The following is a 20,112-nucleotide window of genomic DNA, read 5'->3' on the forward strand; positions in this document are numbered from 1 at the left end:
CTTCTGGTTTTTTTTTTTTTTTTTTTTTTTTTTTGTGTGTGTGTCACTTCCACTCCCATCTTATTTAGCCTGGTTTCTTAAGAAATTTAACCAAAAGCCTTGCTCCATCGTGGCCTTTACTCTCCCCCTGCTTGCTCTTGAGTGTGTTGGTCTCTGATGGGGTGGAGAGCTCAGAATGCTCAATGGTTTGTGATGGTTGTTGGAGAGGACAGAGCCAGGGAGCACCCCAGAGGGACTTGGGGCACGAAACCAGTGGTGCAGGGCTGAGGCTCATTGCCCAGAGAACAGGGCTGTGAATCCAGCCAGGAATATGAGGAATGTGAGCTGGGATAACAGGCCACAGCACTGGGCTATTTGTGCTGCACAGCAGCTTTTCCTGAGCTCGGGGGGGATTCAGAGGAGAATCCAGCCTCACAAATGCTGGGTTAGCCTGGGATTTGGGAGGCCTAGGCTGTGTTTGCAGGTGCAGACTCACACGTGGCTGTGCTCGAGGGCTTTTCCTGCAGCAGCAGGAGCTGCAGCTGCTTTAAGCTGGTCTCCTGGAGTGTAAACTGCAGTGACAGGGAAGCCAAAAGAGATTTTCTGCTCCTGCCCATGCTACAGCAGGGAGAGGCAGTAGAGCTTTCCCAGTGGCTGCTGCAAAATCTGGTTCCTTTGGTAGTAATGTGGGTATTGTAGCAGTGCTGGTGAGGGAAATCTTGGGGATCCTGGGAGAAGCATGATGTGGAGTCAAGAGCTCAGGTGCTTGGTTGGTGGAAAGGGACCAAGGTGCTTGTTGGGGTGTTCTTGGAGCTTGTTGCCCTTTGCAGCAAGGGATGGGGCACCTCTTGAGTGTGTCCCCTCCTGTCCTGGGGACAGGGATCACCCCTTCCAGCTCAGAATATTCTGAGTCTGTGCCAGGCTGGGGAGAAGAGTTTGCTGGGAATTCGTGCAGCCTGGAGATGCTCTGCCCACACCTCACTGTGAGGGAGCAACATGTCTGCCTGGCAGTTCAGCTGGGGACTCCTCTCCTGTGCAGGTGAGTCCCTGCTCCTTGGCACCAAATCTGCTGTGGAGCTGTGCTCTGAAGGTTTCCCCCTTCCTTCACATTGCATTTACCTCTGGTCTTTATTTTGGCAGCCTGTTCTGCTGATTTCTCTTCAATCAGCATCCCTCAGGCCTGGAGCCTGGCTCAGCCCCAGGCCCTTGTCCAGTCCCACTACTGGAGGAGATTGCACTTGCCATTCCCACCTCCTGGTCCCTGTTCCCTGTTCCCTGCCTGGTCCCACCTCCCTTGTGGTCCCTTGGAAGGTGAGAAGCCTACTGGGTGACAGCCAGCACAAGGGCACTTGTAGTGTGGCAGTGGGCACTTACCAGGTCCCACAGGGTCCCTTCTGCTGGGGGATGTGATCTTGTGATCTCATTGGAGCGGGATGCACAGAGGTGGCTCCATGTCCCAGCTTATCCCATGTCCTTTTCACCTTGCTTGTGCTCTGCTGAGCACAAAGGCCTGGTGGGAAGACAGGGCCATGGTCACATACGATGCAGCTCTTTGGGCGTGATTTGGAGCGAGGTTTCCTGTCCAGCTGTGAGGGAGACCTGGATAAATGGAGGAGAAGGGCTTGGCAGTGACCCCTGCTTGTACAGGTGCTTGCGTGGTTCCTCTTTCCAGGAAGCATTTCGGGCTTTCTTTGTTCTCTCCAGCCTCTCTTGTGGTGGTGAGCTGGGCTCTGTAATTGAGGAGATCTGAATAAACCACTGAGGAAGCTGCTAATTTGAAGACATGTCTGTAATAATTAAATCATTATCTGGAGGGAAGAGAGAGCAGATACCAAAACGGGGCTAATTAAAATCCAAACCCAGGATGACTTGGGCTCTGGGCCAGAGTAGAGCAGAGTCTGTTGGGGATGTCTTCATGTGTAATTGCTTTTCAGAGCATCAGTCCCCAACAGAAAACCCATCTGTTTCCCCTCAGGAGACTTGGATCGACCCAGAAACCTTCTTGCCTTGCCCTGTCCCATGTTCCCCAGACCAGACACAGCTGGAGGAGGCCACATACTTTGCAAAGGGCAGAGGAGATGGTGAGACCCAGTTTGGGAGAGTGTTTGGTTCTTGAGCTTCAGGAACTAGACTCCACCTTATCTCATTTCAGCCCTCAGAACTGGCTGATGCTCTTCAGAAATCCCTGAGAGCAAGGAGCAAGGTGGGCTTGGATCCATCCCTCTCTATGCATGGAAGGATTTGGATATGCAAAGGCGCCAAAGGGACCCAGTGCCTCGGAGTAAGGTGGCTTTGGCTGTAGGGAGAGATGAATCCTGTTCAGGTCCACTCCACATCCCGGGAGGGAGCACCCTGGAGAGCCTGTATGGCCTGTAAGGATGCAGAGCACTGCTGGATGTGAGCCCAGCCCTGGAGCTCCCTGTCAGCTCTGAGCAGGTCCAGGCAGGTGAAGGTGGCTCTGCTGAGCTGAAGGATGGTGACCAACAACTGTGTTTGTGATGTTGGAGCGGAGAAAGGGCCTTTGGACAGCACCTCATGCTGTGCCATGAGAGTGGGAGATCTGCAGGGTGGGTGTTAGTGTACATTCCCAGAGCTTCTGGGAGTGCTTTGCCTGTCAAGCCCAGAGTCCACCATGTTCTTCAGCAGGGCCAAGCACTTTGCAAAGGGCAAGGCACAAAAATCCCACCTCCAGTTACATCCCAGTTGGATGCAGGGTAAATTCCATCCTCTGAGCACCTGCAGTGGGTGCATTCCCAGGGAGCTGTTGCTGCTGTGTCTGCATGGGCTGAAGGTCCTCTCGTGGTGGTGGCAAGGTCTGGAATCACTGTATTTCAGCAGGGAAGCAATTGTAGTTGTCCAAACCAGGCACCTTCCAGAGCTAGCGAAGATAAATTGGTGCATTTACCCAGAGGAGACAAGGTCAAGGGGCTCTGCCTATCAGGTGTTCACATGTGAGCATCACTCAGTGAATGTCCTCATATCAGCATGACAGGTGAAGGTCACCTCAGGTGGGCTGGTGCCTGCAGGCAGCTCTGAACTTGGGGAGGTGGGAGGAGGGCACAGGAGGCTGGGCAGGGAGCCACTTCTGCTTGGGTGAGCATCCCACCACTCCTGACACATGCTGGGTTTTCTGCCAGTGCTGCCCTGGGGGGGCTGCAGCTCTGCAGCAGCACAGCCTGGCACTGCTGAGTGCTGGGACTCAGGGAGGGCCTGAACCCCCCAGCCAGTGCTGCTGGAGCTGGGCTCCGCCTGCTGCCTGCAGGAGCAGGCACTGGGAGGTGTGCAGGGTCCAAAACTGTGTTGCAAAAGAGCCAGAAATTTAAAGCTGTCTGCAGAAATGGTCACTAAACCCTCTGGAAAGCATTGGCTTAGCTGCTGTTCTTGGGTTGTGTGTGGAGAGAGATTCCCAGCCCTACCTGTGTCCCTTTGCCTTGTGAGCTTTGATATGCTCTTGGCTTTTAATAGAGAACACACAACGTCCTCAGCTCAGGCAGCAGATGTTTTCCAAGGCATTGGGATATCCCCTTTCCTTCATCCCCCCCCAAGGGAGTTTAAGATGTCCTGGCCCCCATGTTTTTGAGTGTCCACAGGAGCAAACAGGAGGACCAGGTAGGAAACCACCCCACCTGCAACTCTTCCCACCAGTGGTGCACCAGTGTAATCACCCACATTTCATTCCTTTGAAAGCCTGCTGAGCTGCAGATGTGTCCTTCTCTCCTGGTGATGTCTCATGGACTGGCCAAATCCTGCCCTAACATCCTGAGGTGGTTCAGGGTGGTTCCTGGTGCTGGGTTGGACAGGGATTGGAGCAGCCTGGGATAGTGGAAGGTGTCCCTTGGCAGGGGGTAGAACAGGATGGGCTTAAATGTCCCTTCCAACCCAAACCAGTCTGGGATCCTGTGAACTCAGTGTATGCAGGAGCCCCCAAAGTACTGAGGGTGGCAGAATGGTGTTCCCAGAGGCTTTGGGCCAAACAGTGAAATGAATTCAGTGTTTTTTGGGTGCCATTTGGGGGTGATGGGTGGAAGCAGGGGTCAGGCTCAATGATGCCATGGTTGGGGCTCTTCTTTGAGTGAGCTGGGATGGCCATGGGAGCCTGTGGGTAGCACAGTGAGGACAAGGACAGAGCTCCTGGGGCTCCTGTGCCAGGCAGGGCAGTCCCTGGGGACACTGAGGACACTGCATTGGATGGGCTCCATGGAGCTGACATTTTGAGAGGGAGCAAGTTAGAAGTTGAGCGGAATTAGTACCTGGTCCTGGATTTTGAGATGATACATGCCCAGATGAGAGCTCTGCTGCCATGGGGGAGGGCTGCCATCCCTCTGCAAACCACCACACTCCCCACACTTTCTGGAGCAATTTGGTGTTGCTTCCCTCGATTGGAAGGGAAGCAACACCCTTCCTTTTCTCTGTTTTCTCCAATCCCCAAATGAAGGGACCAGTGGTGGGACATGGTGTTTCCTGTGGTCCCTTCCTCTGCTCATTCCATGCTGGGTGAAGCCCTCAGGGGCTCTGCTTAGAGCTCCCTGCTGGATCCAACTCAGCTCTTCATATTAAAGGAAACCTTGATTTATTCTTCCTGATCTTTTCCAGTACTTGGGATTTCTGGAGGGATCTGAACTTTTATATCCCTTATATCTTCCTTGTGGCCTACATCCAGGAGGAATGAGCTCCAGATGGAGTTTTTCCTTAGCAGGCTATTTTTGAGGTGCTTTTTGTGGTTCTTCTGATGCTTAATAAGGGCTGAGCTAATCCTACAATTCTCCTAAGGAGGAACAACTTGAATTTTCCTTCTAAAGCATAGCATCTCCAGGCCCTCCGCCTTGTTGGTGCCATGAGTGGGCACATCCTCCCCTGTGTCAGGAGTTGGGATGTGCAGGGCAGAGACTCCCCTGGAAAGACCTTCTTGCATGAAACAAGGCTTCAAATGCCAGACAGGAGTAGGATGAGTCCTTTCTGCAGCACTGTGGCTTTGGCTGTGCCAGGTGTACTGGCTGTGCCAGGTGTGCCAGGTGGGCTTTGGCTGGGGCTCATTCTAGGGGCTCACTTTGCCCCTGAAGGGTGTGGGTTGAAGATGTGACTCTGCTTGATGTGGATTTAGACAGAGCAGACAGGGCTCCAGTGCCTGAGCCACCCTGTAAGGTCGCTGTCCTCAGCTGTCCCCACACAGCTGCTCCTGCCAGGTCCTGTGGCTGCCAGGGCTGACACCGCCCTGGCCCTCCTGGCACGGGCACCGGGGCAACGGCACCGGGGCCATTCCAGCCTGGACTGGGGCTGGTTATCTCCATCTCTGCCTGCTCATCCCTTGCTGGGATTCATCCACCCATTCCAAATCAGTGGGGGATAGCCAAGGTTCCAAAGGAGCCTGGCTTGGCAAGGGAGGGCTGTGGTTATCCATGGTGTAAGGGTGCTTGGGAGGAAGAGCAGGTTTCAGTCAGGCAGGGATTTATTTAACCCCATGGTCCTGCCTTGTCTTCCATGGAGCTGAGCACCCACATGTCGCAGTAGGGGAGGAGATGGTTGTGGTAAATCCTGTGAGATTTCTTTGCCAAATGTTACAGAGCTGTCCTGGTGCTGGATCTGCTCATCCTCAAAGCCTGAGTGTCCAGAATTAAGAATCCCACCGATGTCCCACTGCCCACCACTGCATCTGGGCAAAAGTTCTTTAGGAACTAGCTGTGCTATCAGCAAAGGAATTAAATAATTGCTAAAGTCCCTTAGCACAGGCAAGGGGCAACAGAAGATATGAAAACAAGGGGGAATCTTCCTTACCCCCTAATGTGGGAGTTATTGAAACCATCCCAGTCACCTCTGGGTCATCCAATGCCCAAGCCATGATGCCACCACTCTTTGGAACAGCATGGACTAAAACCTTCTGTGCTTTGGGAGGATGGAGGAAAGGGGAGCCCTGCCTGGATTGTCTGCAGGTGGCATGGGGAGCACAAGGGGAACTTGGGGCACAGTCTTGTTGCTGTTGTCTCTGTTTGTGTGCTGGGGTGGTTGGTGGTGAATTGCTGAGCTCTGGAGGCTTCCCTGGGGCCAGGGTTGTGCTCCAGGACCATTGCTTCTTCCTTTGCAGGTTGTGGTGCCTGCAAAACCCCAAAGTGTGATGCAGGGATATGTTCCTGAGCCTGCTGCGGTCCAACCTGAGACCAGCAGCACTGGACACATCCCTGCTCTGTCCACTGTGGCTCTGAACACCCTCTAACACTTCCCAAATTTCACTGAAAGTCCCATCTGCCTCTTCCCTGCCTCCAAACTCCCTCCATGGGCTCTTCCTCAACCCCACCCATAATTTAGAGTCTGGTGAGGGGTGGTTGGCCAGGGCTTGGAGCATGCTGGCCTTGTGGATGGTGACCCTGCCCATAGCAGGGGTGGAACTGGTTGAGCTTTCAGGGTCCTTTCCAAGGCAAACCATTCCATGATTCTGTGGTGGCAGAATGCTGGAGACCTGCTGGAGCGGGGCAAGGAGTGGGATTTCACTGTGGGCCTCAGGGAGCTCACTGAGCCCCTTCCCCTTTGCACCAGTCACGGAGTTGGTGCCTGAATTTTACACTGGGAATTGGGCAGATACGCAGCTGATGTGCGGGACTGGTTATCAGTGCTGAGGCTCGTGGCAGGGAGGGCCTGCCGAAGGTGTGGAAGAGATTCCAGTGGGATGGGTGGTGCGGGGGAAACCCTGGATCTTGGGCATACCAGGCATGGAAGCTCCTCAGGTGCATGTGGAAACGGTTTGCCCCGGGCTTTCTCTACAAGCGGCACCTCCCCTGTGCCCTGGGCTGGGCACGGGCTGGCTGTGGTGCCAGGCCTGGGTGAGTGGAGAGGCACCTCTCCAGCACTTGGCAGGGCTCTGTGCACCCCTGGCACAGATTTCCTCAGTCTCCCTTGGAGATGTGACTCCTCCCTCGTCGCTGAATAAATTAGCACGGCAGAGCTCACGGGGTGTGACTAAAGCAGGGCAGGCGCTGGTGCGGCGGCGAGGGGGAGGCCCCCGGCTCCAGCCCGGCCGGCTCCCAGATGAGATAACTCCTCAGCAGAAGTGTCATGGGGGCGGGAGGGATGTACCCGTGGCAAAACCTATAGTGAAATCATGGAAAATCACCAGCCATGCCTCTGTGTCTCAGCAAGGATTGAGGCGGTGCCCTGCTCGTGGGGAGGCTGAGCACAAAGCCTCACTTTCCCAAAGGTAAGGGGACTTCGCAGTGATGCTCCCTCTGTGACGAGCGCAGGGTTTTCCCTCAATGGTTGTGGATCACCTCCCTGTGCCTTGTTCTCTGTCAGAAGAGTCTGCATCACCTTGGGCTGGAAACCAGCCCGATTGCTGGGAGGGATCCCAGTGCTGTGTTCCCCGGCAGAGTCACCCAGGGGCTGGTTCACCTCAGTGTGCTGCTTCTGTAGGGAATGCATTTCCTTCTGCTGCTTTTTAAAGTAACCTTCCTTGAGAGAGAAATCAAAGACTCTCAACACCTCAACACGAGGAAGGACTTCTTTCCATGGAGGAGGGCAGAGCACCAGGACAGCTGCCTGGGGTGGGCATGGAGTCTCCCTCCCTGGAGGCATTCCAAACTCTCCTGCATGTGTCCCTGTGGCACCTGCTTGGGGTATGACCCTGCCTTGAGAGGGCTTGGACTAGATGGTCTTCAGAGGTCCCTTCCAACCCCAGCTATTCTGGGATTCTGTGTCTTCAGCCTAACAGAGCAAAGGACAGGGGCTTTGGTTGCAAAGTTATGGAACAGAAGGATGGATGAGCCATGTGACACAGCAGAGCAGCAACTGGGAAAGGAAATGGTTGTAACCGGAATTGTGGGGTTTTTTGTGTTGGTTTGGTGGCTGCTGAAACCCCTCCTTGTCCCTGTGGATGGATCTGAGTGCAGACCACATCCTGGAAGAGGGATGTGAGCTTGCTCTCATGGATCAGGTGCATCCATCTCCTTCCTTGCAGGGCACATGGTGGTTTTCCAACCTCTTGTGCACCAAAGGAATTGGAATTTCTCCAGGATTTCCACAGCCCTGTCTTTCAGTGATGCTGCTGGGTGCAGGCAACTGCAGTGGGATGTGATTACAGGATTTGAGGGTTTGGTTTTTGGTTTTGCTGGTTCAGGTGAACCCCTCATGCCAACTGGGGCAGCTGTGCCAAAGAGTGAAATCCAGCTTGCGTTCCAGCACCACAGTCTCGTGCTCCCCCAGAACACTCCCTGTGCTTCCACACGTTCCCCTGGGATCCTCAGGGCTTCAGCAGCCTCAGACCTGTGGTCCTGCTTGGAATACCCTGAGATCCTGCCTTTCTCTGGGGTCAGGGACACGTGGCCCACTTTGGAAACAGGGAAACTGAGTCAGGACCCCGGCCACGACCCTCACAGCACGTCCCAAGGTGACAAAGTCCTGTAGATTCCTGTAGGTGTCTGTGTGACCGTGTTTGGGTGCCAGCCCTGGGGGTTCAGCTCCCTCCTCCCCCCAGGGCCCAGCGCAGATTTTGGCTCCTTGTCTGACGAGGTTTTGCTGAGGAACAATTGTGTCTCTGCACAAAGAGGAGCAGGTGGCTGTCTGAAAATACCCTCTGGAAGTGGTGTGTAATGCCTCCCCTCCCACTGGGAAGTATAAATACCAGTGCAATGCTAGCATTTACTGCTCCCTGCAAAGAAACTGTCAGATCTGGACATTTTTCCTTGCAGATTCTCCTCTGGTTTAGCAACTTGAGTGAGCAATGGTTCAGGTGGGAACTGCTTCATGGGTTTGGAGCAAGTCTTTGGGGCAGAAGTGTGTCCTTTAAGGTAAGATATTGGGAGTAGCTGCCTTTTATTGCTTGCAATGTCCCCTGTTCCCACCCTTTAGGGGCACCCAGGGCTTCCCAACACCTGAGACAGCTCCAAACCCTGGAGACACTGCCTGAATGTCCTGTTCTGCCACTGCTGCGTCTCCAACAAGGGACAAGTTGGACATTGTCACACTGGGGGCAAAGGACACACTGCTGCAGGTGTGGGGACCCCAGGAGACCTCCCAGACCTGGATGAGAGAGGAGGCACTGCCGGGTCTTTCCTCAGGTCTCCACCACATTCCCAGCCCGATCTCAGTAAATCCATCTCACCTTTTGGAACGGGAGTCCAATCCTCTGCTGCTGAAAAATGGCACCTTATTTCCAGCCAGAATGCCTCATTTCCCTTGTTATCCCTGGGTGTCCTGGCCACGGGCAGCCCCTGGCACCAGCCAGGGACCATCTGTGCAGCTCCCTGCCGGTGGGGCTGCGTTAGGGAATTTGGGAGCACTGTTACCATATGGGCCCCATGGAAAACTGGATCTTCCTTGTCCTTCTCAGGGGACTGGAGGTCCCAAGAGGCCACAATGTATCCTGGGACTAAATGAGGGGACCTGGGAGAAAAGCTGGAATGAGGCCGTATCTTTTCCCAGCCTCTAACTACCACATCTCTCACTGGGGGTAGGAGAAAGGGGCTCTGTGGCTTGGTAGAGATGGTGAGGATGTTCCTACTCTGCCATCCCACTGCTCAGAGGGTCACTACTGACCTTCCCTGGGGTAGGCAAGGGTGGGTTGGTGGCTCAGCATGTCCTGGCTGCTTCCAAGTGGTGTCTGACTTCAGTGAGGGTGGCAGGACTTGTGCTGGGATGTGGCTCTGTCTGCAGGGGCAGTGTTTGGGATGAGCTTGCTGGGAATACCAGGATGCAACACTTGCAGCCTGTCCTGGGGTCACAAGTTCCTGAAAGGCAAAACTAACAGCAAAAGGGCATCAGACTCTGGTCCCTCCTGGATCTGGCAGAGAGGGGTCAGTGTGGGAGGTCAGTGTAGGTGCTGGACCCCGAGTTTGGCTGGTTGGGCAGAGGGGAGGCTGTTCCTGTGCCAGGGAGCTGGGAGTGAGGGGTGCTGCTGTGGGCTCTGCCACCCCAGCTCTGTGCTTCCAAGGCCAAGTTGGGCAGCTGAGGAGGATTTTCCAGGAGCAGAAAAGATCAGAATGACATTTTTATGGGATGATCAGTCTCTGAGAGCTTGTTGCCTCCAAGGAGTGTGTTAAAGCCTCTTTGCCAGCTGCCTGCTGGGCGATGGTCCTGCTGACAGAGCCACTGAGGCTTTTCCTCTTGTCAGGGCTGGGATGGGAGTGGAGCTGCTCAGAAAGGAAACACAAGGCTGTCTCCATCCTCTGTGTGTGGGTAAAGCTGTAGGTGCTTCTCACCCTCATTGGGAAGGGAACGCCAGGGTGCTCCCTGGGACCCAGCATCCCACAGGCAGCCTGACTCACTGCTGAGCTGTGCTGAGCAAATCACCAGTTCCAGGGCAAAAACCCCTTCTGCTCCCCATCAGCTGCTCCACATCTGGGCACCTTCATGAGGAAGTGGCCTCTCTGAGCAGGCAACATGTGATGGTGCTGTTTTCCATCCCAAAAAGGGGGGAAATCATCATTTCGGGGTGAAGGGGGAAGGGATAATAAAGTGAACACGTTTTCCCTGGCAAGAAACCTGCTCCCAGCAAGCCTGTGCCTGGCAGCCCCACGGGACTAAAAATACCCAGCAAGGGCTGGAGCTGTGCAGTGTGTGTTTGCTCAGCTCCCAGCTGTCTCCTTGCAGGCTCTACCCAATGATTTTCCCAGCACTTAAGGCCCTCTAAAGCCAGGCAGGAGCATTTAGGGAGTTCTCCCAGAGACCTGTGAAAGGTTGAGATTTACAGGCACTAATTGGGAGCGAGCTCAGGCCCCTCTGACCTCCAGCAACAGAGAGCTGCTCTGGGTGTGCCCTCACTGCTGCTGCAGTCACAGCAGTGTGGCAGGGTGTCTGGGCTGTCACCCACACTAATGTCCCCAAGGTCCTTCAAAGTGACCGCTGGCATCTGTGGGTTTGCCTTGGAACTGCTGAGCTTTGCTGGGTAGGGACAGAGCCTGGGTGTGCCCCCTCCAGCTGGGCTTCCTGGGGGAGATGCCTGGGAATGTGTGAGGTTCTCTTGCTTTTGGAGCATGGAGAAAAGCCCGAGGTTTGAGGTGGGACAGAAATGAGGAGAGTTGACCCTGGAAAGGATCTTTCTGCCCATTCCTGCTCATGTGCACATCCCTGGCTCCATGGGTGTTGCTGTATCCCTGTCCCTGTGTGCACATTCCTGCACACTCACCTGTGCCTGTTGCTTACTGAACTCACTTCCTGCTCCACAGGTCTTGAAGACAGCAGGGATCAAACCCAGTCTGGTCCTGGCTCCTTCACATGCCGTCCCAAATAAACCCTTTGCATCTGCCCTGACTCTGGGTGTTGTAGAGCTTGGGCTACTCCTGGGACTCTGGTGTTGCTGTGAAAGCTGCAGTGGTTGAATCCAGAAATGATCACTCACAAATCCGTGGGGTAGGAGTGTCCCTGTGGTTGTTGGAGGAATGGATCCATGATGGGGATGCTGGAGGCAGCTCAGTGTCTGTCCACGGATGTGGACGGTCCTGCTGCAGTGTAGGGATTTTTCCACTCTTGGATTTTGCCATGGTTCCAGCCAGGATGGGCACACGGGGCTGGATTGTGTCCAGAGCCACACTCGGAGGTGGCAGAGCATCCCCCTGGATTTCCCTGCCAGGGACCCTCTGGCAGAGGGATTCTCAGAGTGCCACATCATCCTGGGAGGCACAGAGAGCTCCAGGAGCCCTGGGCTGGCTGTCCCCACTGCCTGGGGGTTTCAGGCCAGGCCAGGGGGGCTTTGGCTGCTCTTGGGGTGGTGGGAAGTCTCACCCTGCTCATAGGGCTGCCCCAGCTGCAGGGGTTTGTAGCAGCTCCTGCCTTACACCTCTGTTTGTGTCCTTGGTGGTCCAGGACGAGGGGGGAATGTGACCTCCCTCAGTGGAGACACCCCCAGACCCTGGGCATAGGGGAGCTCTGGGTCACCAACGTTGCCTTGTCCAGGAGAGTTTGATGCTTCACTGAGCATCCTCAGGGACAGGGCACAGAGGCTTTTGGGGACCAGTGGAATGGGATGAGTCCATCCTGGACCAGCTGTGTAAGATCCCTGTATTCTGTGATCACCCTCCCCAGGCTGAGGGACTGGCTGTGCTCATCTCCCCATCTCCCTGCTCAAGCACACAGGAATAACAGGATGTGACTGTGGGCAGGAGCAGGTTTGCAGTGAAACAAAACCCCCCCAGAACAACCCGTGCAGGAGCTCAACCATGGGGGAAGCAGAAAGAAAATCAGCTCTTGGATGTAAATCTGTGCCTCTTCCTGCACTGTGTGGGTCCAGCCCCATGGGGGTGTGGGAATCTGCCGTGGCCCTGCTGGAATTGGCATCTACAGAGTCTCCTCATGGTAAGGGTGTCTCTCCTTTGCAGCTGGGATAAATTTCCATCCCATCATCACTGGTCAGATTTATGTCTTGGTCATTACCTGCAGCATTTCCCTTCCCTGAGGGCTTTCAGGGCTCTTCCCTCCATGCCGTGATTAATATATCTTAATTAATCTGCTAATTTCTCTCAGTTCCCCACCAGCAGCTGGCTGGGGCCATGCCTATGGGGCTCATTCAAGTCGTGCTCAGGAGCTGCCAGACTTTGCCCAGCCTGGGTGTTCCTTCTCCATGCTCATCCCTCAGGCAGAGGAGAGGGCATGCAAGTCACCTCATTTAGGCTTTGCACCCAAATTAACAGAGCTTAGCCCTGGGGTAGGACTGGTTTCTGCTCTTCTTGGCCCTTGGTCTCCCTGGAGTCTGGACCTCTTAACCCCAGGAAAGCTGTCAGGGAGCCACATGCCTGTGGGTACCCCTGGGGCTGTTCATTAGAGGCTGTAGAACTGGAAAGCATTTTCCCTGCTTAATTACGGGGATGAGGCTCATGTCCAACTCAACCCAAGGAGAGCAGGGGCTGGAATGGTCCCTCCCTCTGTGCCTTTTGCTCCACCAGCCTTGTTTTTGTGGGATCCCACTGGGATGGGATGTCCTCTGCAGTTATCCCATGAATCCACAGTTACCCTGGTCATCCACATTCCAACAGCCAGGACAGTGTGAACAACCTTCCAAGCTTCAAGAAAGTGTTACATGTCCACAACAGGTTTTATCCCACTTGAGGATTCAACCTGTGAGGGGAGGGGAGGACACCACCTGTGGGACAGCCCTGTCCTATGTCCCCTGAGAGCTGGCTCTCAGCATCACACAGGATGCACAGTGAGGGGCTGCTGCTTTTGCCAGAGCCTCTCTATTTTTAGAGAGCTTTTTGTGTCAAACTTCCCCTCAGCTGATGAGCCAATGTCATCCAAAGAGCAGAGTTCTGATTCCCCTGCCCTGGCAGTAGCTGGTGTGACAAAGGCACCTCCTCACAAGTGTCACCTTTTATCAGGGCAGGTCCCTGCTGTGCATTGAGCTGTTGGACACGAGAGCTTTCATCCCAGCCCAAAGGGCCAGAACAGGCTGCTCTGGCCCAGGCCTGTGTGCAGGTGCTTTTTATCCATGTGGGGGGGGGGAGAGTTTGAAGGGGAAGTGACACAGAATGACAGCTGGTTTGGGCTGGAAGGGACCTTAAAGCTCATCCAGTCCCCCCCCTGCCATGGGCAGGGATGCCTCCCACTATCCCAGGTTGCTCAAAGCCCCGTCCAGCCTGGCCTTGGACGCTTCCAGGGGTGGGGCAGCCACAGCCTCAGATGCATCCACAGACTCAGAATATTCAGACCTATCCTTGAGCATCTTGTCTGGAAAATTGAAAACTGGAGCGGGGCCTGCCCCAGAAGCAGCTCTAGACCAGCGCTCCTCACCCTGGGCCTGCCGTGTTGTGTTTTGCTGCTCAACTTGAGCCCTGCTCATGGTTCGTCCCCTGGCACAGATGGTGACCGGGGTGAGCAGGTCCCCATGGTGGCTGGGGTGGCAGTGTCACACTCACCCCTGCTGCTGGGGACCCTCACCTGGCTGCAGAGGGCTGAAGTTCCCCCACAGGACTGTGAATCCCCACCTGGCACCTTGTCTGGGATGGTTTAGGGAAGGTGGGGCTATGGGTTCCAGCATCAGCCCTGGGCTGGGTTCTCAGGTCCAGCCATGCTTTAATCCAGCCTATATATTGCCCAAATGTCAGCTCTGCCTCTCCCCTCAGCCTCTCATCCATGGTGCTTGTGTTTGGGCAGGAATTTGGGGATGCTGCTGCCTTCATCCCCTGAGAGAGGTTTGACCAAGGGAGGATGTGCTGGAGTGCAGTTGTCACTGAACAGCTGGGCCCAGCACATCTGTCTAGAGGAGGGGGGAACATTAATCCAATCATTCAACTCATTTGTTGCTGTGACCTCCTGCCAGGTTTGGGCTAAACTCAGGCTGGAGCCTGATTTTCTGCAAATTCCCTGCGGCTGGGGAACAGTGGGGCCACAGGGGCCCTGGGTAGCCAGGAGTTCCCCAGAGGGCATGGTATCCTGGCCCAGGAGATGTGAATGCCAAAGGCAGTTGCAGGATTTTGGGTGCCAGGGTTGCTGTTTCTTGCAGCTTGGTGCCATCCTGGGTTTGGTGTAGCGGGCGCAGGAGCTACAACCTGGCACAGCCCATTCGTGCGGGTGCTGAGCCTGCCTGGTGCAGCTCTCAAGGGTTTGATTGGGAGGCAGAGGGGGCTGGGCAGGTCTCTGGGCATTTTGGGAGCAGCAGGAAGGATCTGATCTCTGTCCCCTCTGCCGTAGGTCACTGCTGGGTATTTGAAGAACTGTGATGCTCAACAGAGACACGCTTCCACGTCAGCAGTGACACGTCATCCAGCTGTAGGGAAAACAGCCCATCCTCGCCAGAGCCCTCCTCAGCATGCCCAGGCAGCCCAAACATTCCCTGGACCCTCCCTGTGCTGGCTTGGGCTCTCCATTGGGACAAATCCTCAAGGATCGTTTTGTCCCCCTCTGAACAGCCAGTGGGTCACGGATGCTGCAGCCCCTTGGAAAGGCATCAGGGAGGTGACACACGGGACCCAGGAGAGGTGACACACAGGACTCAGGAGAGGTGACACACAGGACTCCAGAGAGGTGACACACGAGACTCCAGAGAGGTGACACACGGGACCCAGGAGAGGTGACACACAGGACCCAGGAGAGGTGACACACGGGACTCCAGAGAGGTGACACACAGGACCCAGGAGAGGTGGCAGCGGGAGCCGGCAGTGACGAGCAGTGAGCGGGGCACTGGTGACTGCGAGGACCCTGTTGGTGCCCAGGACATCCCTGCACCCTGCTGGAGTGATGCCAGCTGCTGCTTAGCACACAGGAGGACAGGATGGGGAGTCCCCCTCCTTGAACACCCCACTGTCCCCTCCCGTGCTGGCTCCCCTGGCCCCGGGAGCCCGCAGTGATGTGACGTGTGCTCAGTACACCCCCAGCCCCATCGGGACCCTCCCCCAGCCAGCCCAGCCATGATGTGCGAGGTGATGCCCACCATCAGCGAGGGGGACCCGCTGGGCCCCCCACAGGGCTCGGAGGCGGACGCTGACTTCGAGCAGCTGATGGTGAACATGCTGGACGAGAGGGACAAGCTGCTGGACACCCTGCGGGAGACGCGCGAGACGCTCGCTGTCACCCAGAGCCGCCTGCAGGAGACGCTCCGGGAGCGGGACCAGCTCCAGAGGCAGCTGAACTCGGCACTCCCGCAGGTGAGGACCTGCCCTGGCGTGAGCAGAGCCTGCCCCGAGGCACACGAGGGGCATTGCATGTGGGGTTTAGCTCATGGCCCTCGGAGGGTTGGCTTGGTGTGACAGTGGTGATGCTGCCGCGAGTGTTGCACCTCGTGTCAACAGTAAATCCTGTAGGTTCTCTCAGGTCAAGCCACAGCCAGCTGGGACATGTCCCCTTCTCCTCTATACCCTTGCTGGTCTTTGAGGATGGGTAGGAGTGCAATCCCGCTGTCCACAGGGGAATGGATTTGGAGAAGGGGCAAAACCTCCCCAAGCACACCCCAGGGTGAGAGCAAGGCAGATGCAGAGCCTTTGCTTCCTGTGGGGTCAGTCAGTCCACTGGGGGATGAACCTGGGGGAGCAGATAGCTCATTTTGAGCAGCAGATCTGGCTTTCTGCCTCCAATCAACTTTTTGGGATGTCAGAAAGTGCTGAGCCCACATTGGCACTTTAGATTGGGACATAACCATTCATCACTCTCCTTCCCCACTGTGCAGAGCAGCCCCACTGCTGTCCCTTCCCTCGCCAGGAGGGCTCCTTTCCATCAGCCCCATTCCCAGTGGAAATGGGACTTCTATATCTCAGTCTTGGTCCTGAGAGGAGACAGAGCTGGTGGGAACTGGGACATCTCAGGGAGCAGAGGACAGCGAGGCTGCCAGAGGTCTGTGCTCAGTGAGCAGCCCAGGGCTTGGGGAATCAGGGCTTGCCTTGGGGCTTCTGCTGGTGCTCTGCTCCTGGTTCATCCACATGCAGGACTGTCTTCAGGTACTCCAGAGTCCTGGTCTTGATTTCCGCAAAGATATTCAGGCTAGAAGAGGTGAGGTGGATGAGTCCAGTGTCACAGGGCTGTGCAGGATGAGTCTGAGCTGCCCATCATCCCTGTGGGATCCTTTGGAATAGCACAGTCCCGGGGCTCAGACGTGGGGTAACAGGGATTTTGGGGGGCTGTTGCTCTGCTCCATTTTTGGTATTGTGTGGGAGGCGCCCACCAGCCAATGGAAGCAGGAGGCTTCAAATGTTTGCATCTGTTCTAACTCTGCAGTGCTGAAAACTGAGATCCTCCTTGCCTGGGTGTTGGGGCTTGGAGCACCTTGGAGAGATGGGAAATGGGTCAAAACTAGTGGCATGAGCGAGGACAGAGCTTGGTCTGTTGGCTGGCCAGCTTTCTGCATCCTTGCCTTATCTGAATGGAGGAAAGCAGCTTGGGAACAGCTGCTCCATACGCAGAGCTAGGCTGGTCCTGGCTCTGCCCAAGATGCTGAGAGCAAAACACCCAACAGCACTTCCCAGGAGCTCCTGCAGTCCCTCTGGATGAGTCTACCTTCCTGAGGGAGTTGCTGAGACGTACCCAGGTGCTGGGTGCATCCAGTCTCACCACAACCTCCCTGTGCTGGGGGCTCAGTCCCTCTGCTCCCCGCTCTGGAGAGAGCAAGCCGGGTCACCCTGACGCTCTGCCCGCCCCACCGCAGCATCCCGGATTAAGGGATGCGCGGATTTAGCCTCTGCTCCCGCTCCGGGGACGGGCCCTGGGAGCCTCGGGGTGTGCTCGGAGCAATCTGGGTCAGCGCTCCGGGACGCGCTGGCAGCGCTGTGCCCGCGACCCGCTGCGTGCCTGGCCGGGGCCGCCTCTGGCCCCTCCGGCCCCGGGATGTGACGGGGGCTGGTCCCATGGGGAATTCCCCGGAGTTTCTGCTGCCTCCCGCGGTCCCTGCGCGGGCAGGGGGCTCCGCGCCCGGACACGGTGGCCTCCAGTGTCCCCCGTGCTCTCCCCCGGACATGAGGGCTCGGCATGAACAAGGGAAGCACATCCAGAGGCGCTCACCTGCCCAATGGGATTAACCCCAGCATGTGCATGTACCAGGTAAGTGGGACCGGGAGGCGCGGGTCTCTCCCCAGGGCACTGGGGAGCATCCCGTAGGTCTGTCCCACCCTCTTCCTCCTTCTCTGTGAGCTCTTTTACCCAGGAGCTTCCTGCAGTGTCTCAGACTCCATTGGGAATGGGATGCAAGCTGGATTTCTGGGAGAATCCCTTCTTTGAGGGCAGGATTGGGCACCCAGGCTCATCAGTAGTGTTCCCTGGGTGCAGCCAGGCTGGGGGATGCTCTGCCTGGTGAGGCTGGGTTGGGTGGCAGCTGGGGACGTGGCACTCTGCACCCGCTCAGGGCACAGTGGCAGCTGGATGCTGCTGTGTCAGCATGGAATCCAAAGGGACAGGCTGGGAATGTGCATCTTGTGCAGATCCAGGCGTGGGGCAGGCAGGGGATGTGCCTGTCCAGGGCAAACCCCTTTGCAGGGATGCTCCCGGGATGCTCCTGCCTGTAGCTCCTATTCCCCCTTGCCAGTGCTGCATGGCTGAACCATCCCCACCCCCAGTCCATGGGGGCATCCCTCAGCCCCCCAAAAGGCAGAACTCCAGGGCGATTTCCTGGGGAGACTAAGCTGCCTTAATGCTTCTTACATGATTTATTTATTCATGTGGGAGTGCTGAATGTGACTTAATCGGGCTGAAAGCTCCAGCTCCAGCCCCCCTGTTCTGCAGGGAATTTGTGGCCGGGGACCAAGCCCTGGGCAGGTTCTGGGTGCTCTCAGCAGTCCCCCAAGGCCCTGGCTTTGCTCCCAGCTCCCTCCTGCCCAGGCCCCCAGCTCAGTTTCCCCTGGGGGCAGGCGCCACAAGGGGATGTGATACTCAGGGCTCCTGGTGCATCCAGGTGCGTTCGCAGTTCAGGGTCCTGTGTGGGATGGAGCTCCTCCCTGTCCTGCCATGGCTTGGAGGTTTGGCAGGAGTCCCTGTCCCCAGCTGTGTCAGGGAGAGCACACTCCCAGATTTCAACAGGGCTGAGTGCTGTGGGCTGCAATGGCCATGCAGACCTCCTGCAGTTTCTCCTTCCATGGAGCTCTGCTGCACCTTTGCTGCCTCTTGGGCTGCCTGGAGAGCTGAGATCTGGCCTTTTTGGGGTGAGCAAACCCCCTAAGACAGCCTAAACTCCCTGGAGGTCCCCCAGGAGCTGGGGCAGGTCCTGACATCAAACAATCACATATAACTTCAAAGTATATCTCGAGTTAACTTGCAAAGACCAGCAGGTAAATGGGAGCCTCAGGAGCCCAGGTGGGGAAAACACCCACCAGGTAAGACCCTTAAAGCATCTCCAGATTTTGGGAAGGATGGAGGGATCTGGCAGCTGTATTGGAGCTGGCTGTGCTCCTACAAGACTAGGATGCTGAGATGCTGGATTCCTGCTTGCCTGGCTGCACAGTGCTCCTCCCTGAGCAATCACAGGTGGAAATACACATCCTGATGAAGGGAGGACACTGATTCCCCAAGGATGCTCTTGCAGAGCCCCGGTGTTGTATCCAGGAGGTCTGGGAGGTGCTGGTGTCCAGCGCTGGGGGTGGGTGATGGTCGAAGCCCTGGGTTTACCCAGCAGGATTTAATCTGTGTAATCCCATGCTGCAACTGCTGGGGTTGTGTTTATCCCCTCGTCTCTGATTTGGGGCTTTCTCTCTATTCTGCTCCACTCTTGGGACAGAAGAAGAGGGGTGATAGGGCTGCCACACGGGCACACGATGGATGGGACTCTCCCTCTCATGCCGAGTCAGCAGCGCTGATTTCCGGCATGGGCATCCTTCCCAGCCATCCCCTGCCGCTCCCATCAGGAGCAATCTCTCCAATTAGGGGCTTTAAAATCCTGTTAATCCTACAGCTGGAGCCAGTTTGTCCCCAGGCTTGGGTGCCTTGGAGCAGCAGCCATGCTCCTGCCACAAACAGGGAATGTTGCTGCATGTGGTGTGATCCTGCTGCATCCCTGTCTGTGCTGCAGGCAGCACTGGGAGAGACACAAGGGGGCCCTGGGCTGAGGACTCTGGCATTTCAGCTTTTCCATGCTACAGGCCTTGGAGCCTTCTCCCCTGAGCTTCCTAAACCTTTCCGTGCTTTTCCAGCCATTTCCATGTGCTGGTTCCTGACCCCCCTCAGCTCTTCCCTGTGCCTTCCCCCCTGATGCAGCCAAGGAGGGAAACCCCAAACCCCCAACATGCCTGGTGCTGACTAAAGATCCGAGTCACAGTCCACAGCATCCCACTTCAACACCTTGTGTGGTGCTCCTGGTCTCCCTCCCTGCTCTGAAAACAGCATCCCTCCATCCTGCTCCACCCCTCCATCCTGCTCCATCCCTCCATCCTGCTCCTTCCCTCCATCCTGCTCCCTCTCACCCGAAGACCAAGACTTGGGGCCAGTCAGTCACTTGGGAGAGGCTTGGTTTTAATCCAAACTGGCCCCTCCCTGAACTGCTGGGCTTGCAAGGCTCCCAGGGACTCTCAGGCTGGATTCTCATTGCCACCCTTGGACTGGAGATCAGGCACCTCTCCTTCACTTTCTAATCTGTTTATAGGTGTCCCTGTTTAGTCCCAGAGCTTTTCAGAGCAGGGCAGGCGCCTCTGCCTCGCCTGGGAGACTCCTGGCCATGGCCAGGGCAGAGGAAAATCATCTGGATCCTCTTTATCTCCACTTTGCTGGGATGGAGGGCTATGGCACACGTGTGGATGGGGGTGGAGGCTG

At 56.3% G+C, this 20,112-nt stretch overlaps 1 protein-coding gene across 1 annotated transcript in view; it reads left to right on the plus strand.

The window, feature by feature from the left end:
• The first annotated feature begins 8,673 nt into the window (after positions 1–8,673).
• The window catches only part of PPFIA4 (PTPRF interacting protein alpha 4), a 39,190-nt gene continuing 27,751 nt past the window's right edge, over positions 8,674–20,112 (plus strand). Inside the window, exons 1-2 of the mRNA XM_041422640.1 lie at positions 8,674–8,750; positions 14,584–15,536. Coding sequence (XP_041278574.1) covers positions 15,300–15,536 — 237 coding nt within the window. The 5' untranslated portion in view covers positions 8,674–8,750; positions 14,584–15,299. The remainder of the gene's footprint in view (positions 8,751–14,583; positions 15,537–20,112) is intronic.

The sequence above is a fragment of the Onychostruthus taczanowskii genome, unplaced genomic scaffold, assembly GCF_017590055.1.
Source record: "Onychostruthus taczanowskii isolate IOZ18803 unplaced genomic scaffold, ASM1759005v1 scaffold74, whole genome shotgun sequence".
In the NCBI taxonomy this organism is placed as follows: Eukaryota; Metazoa; Chordata; class Aves; order Passeriformes; family Passeridae; genus Onychostruthus; species Onychostruthus taczanowskii.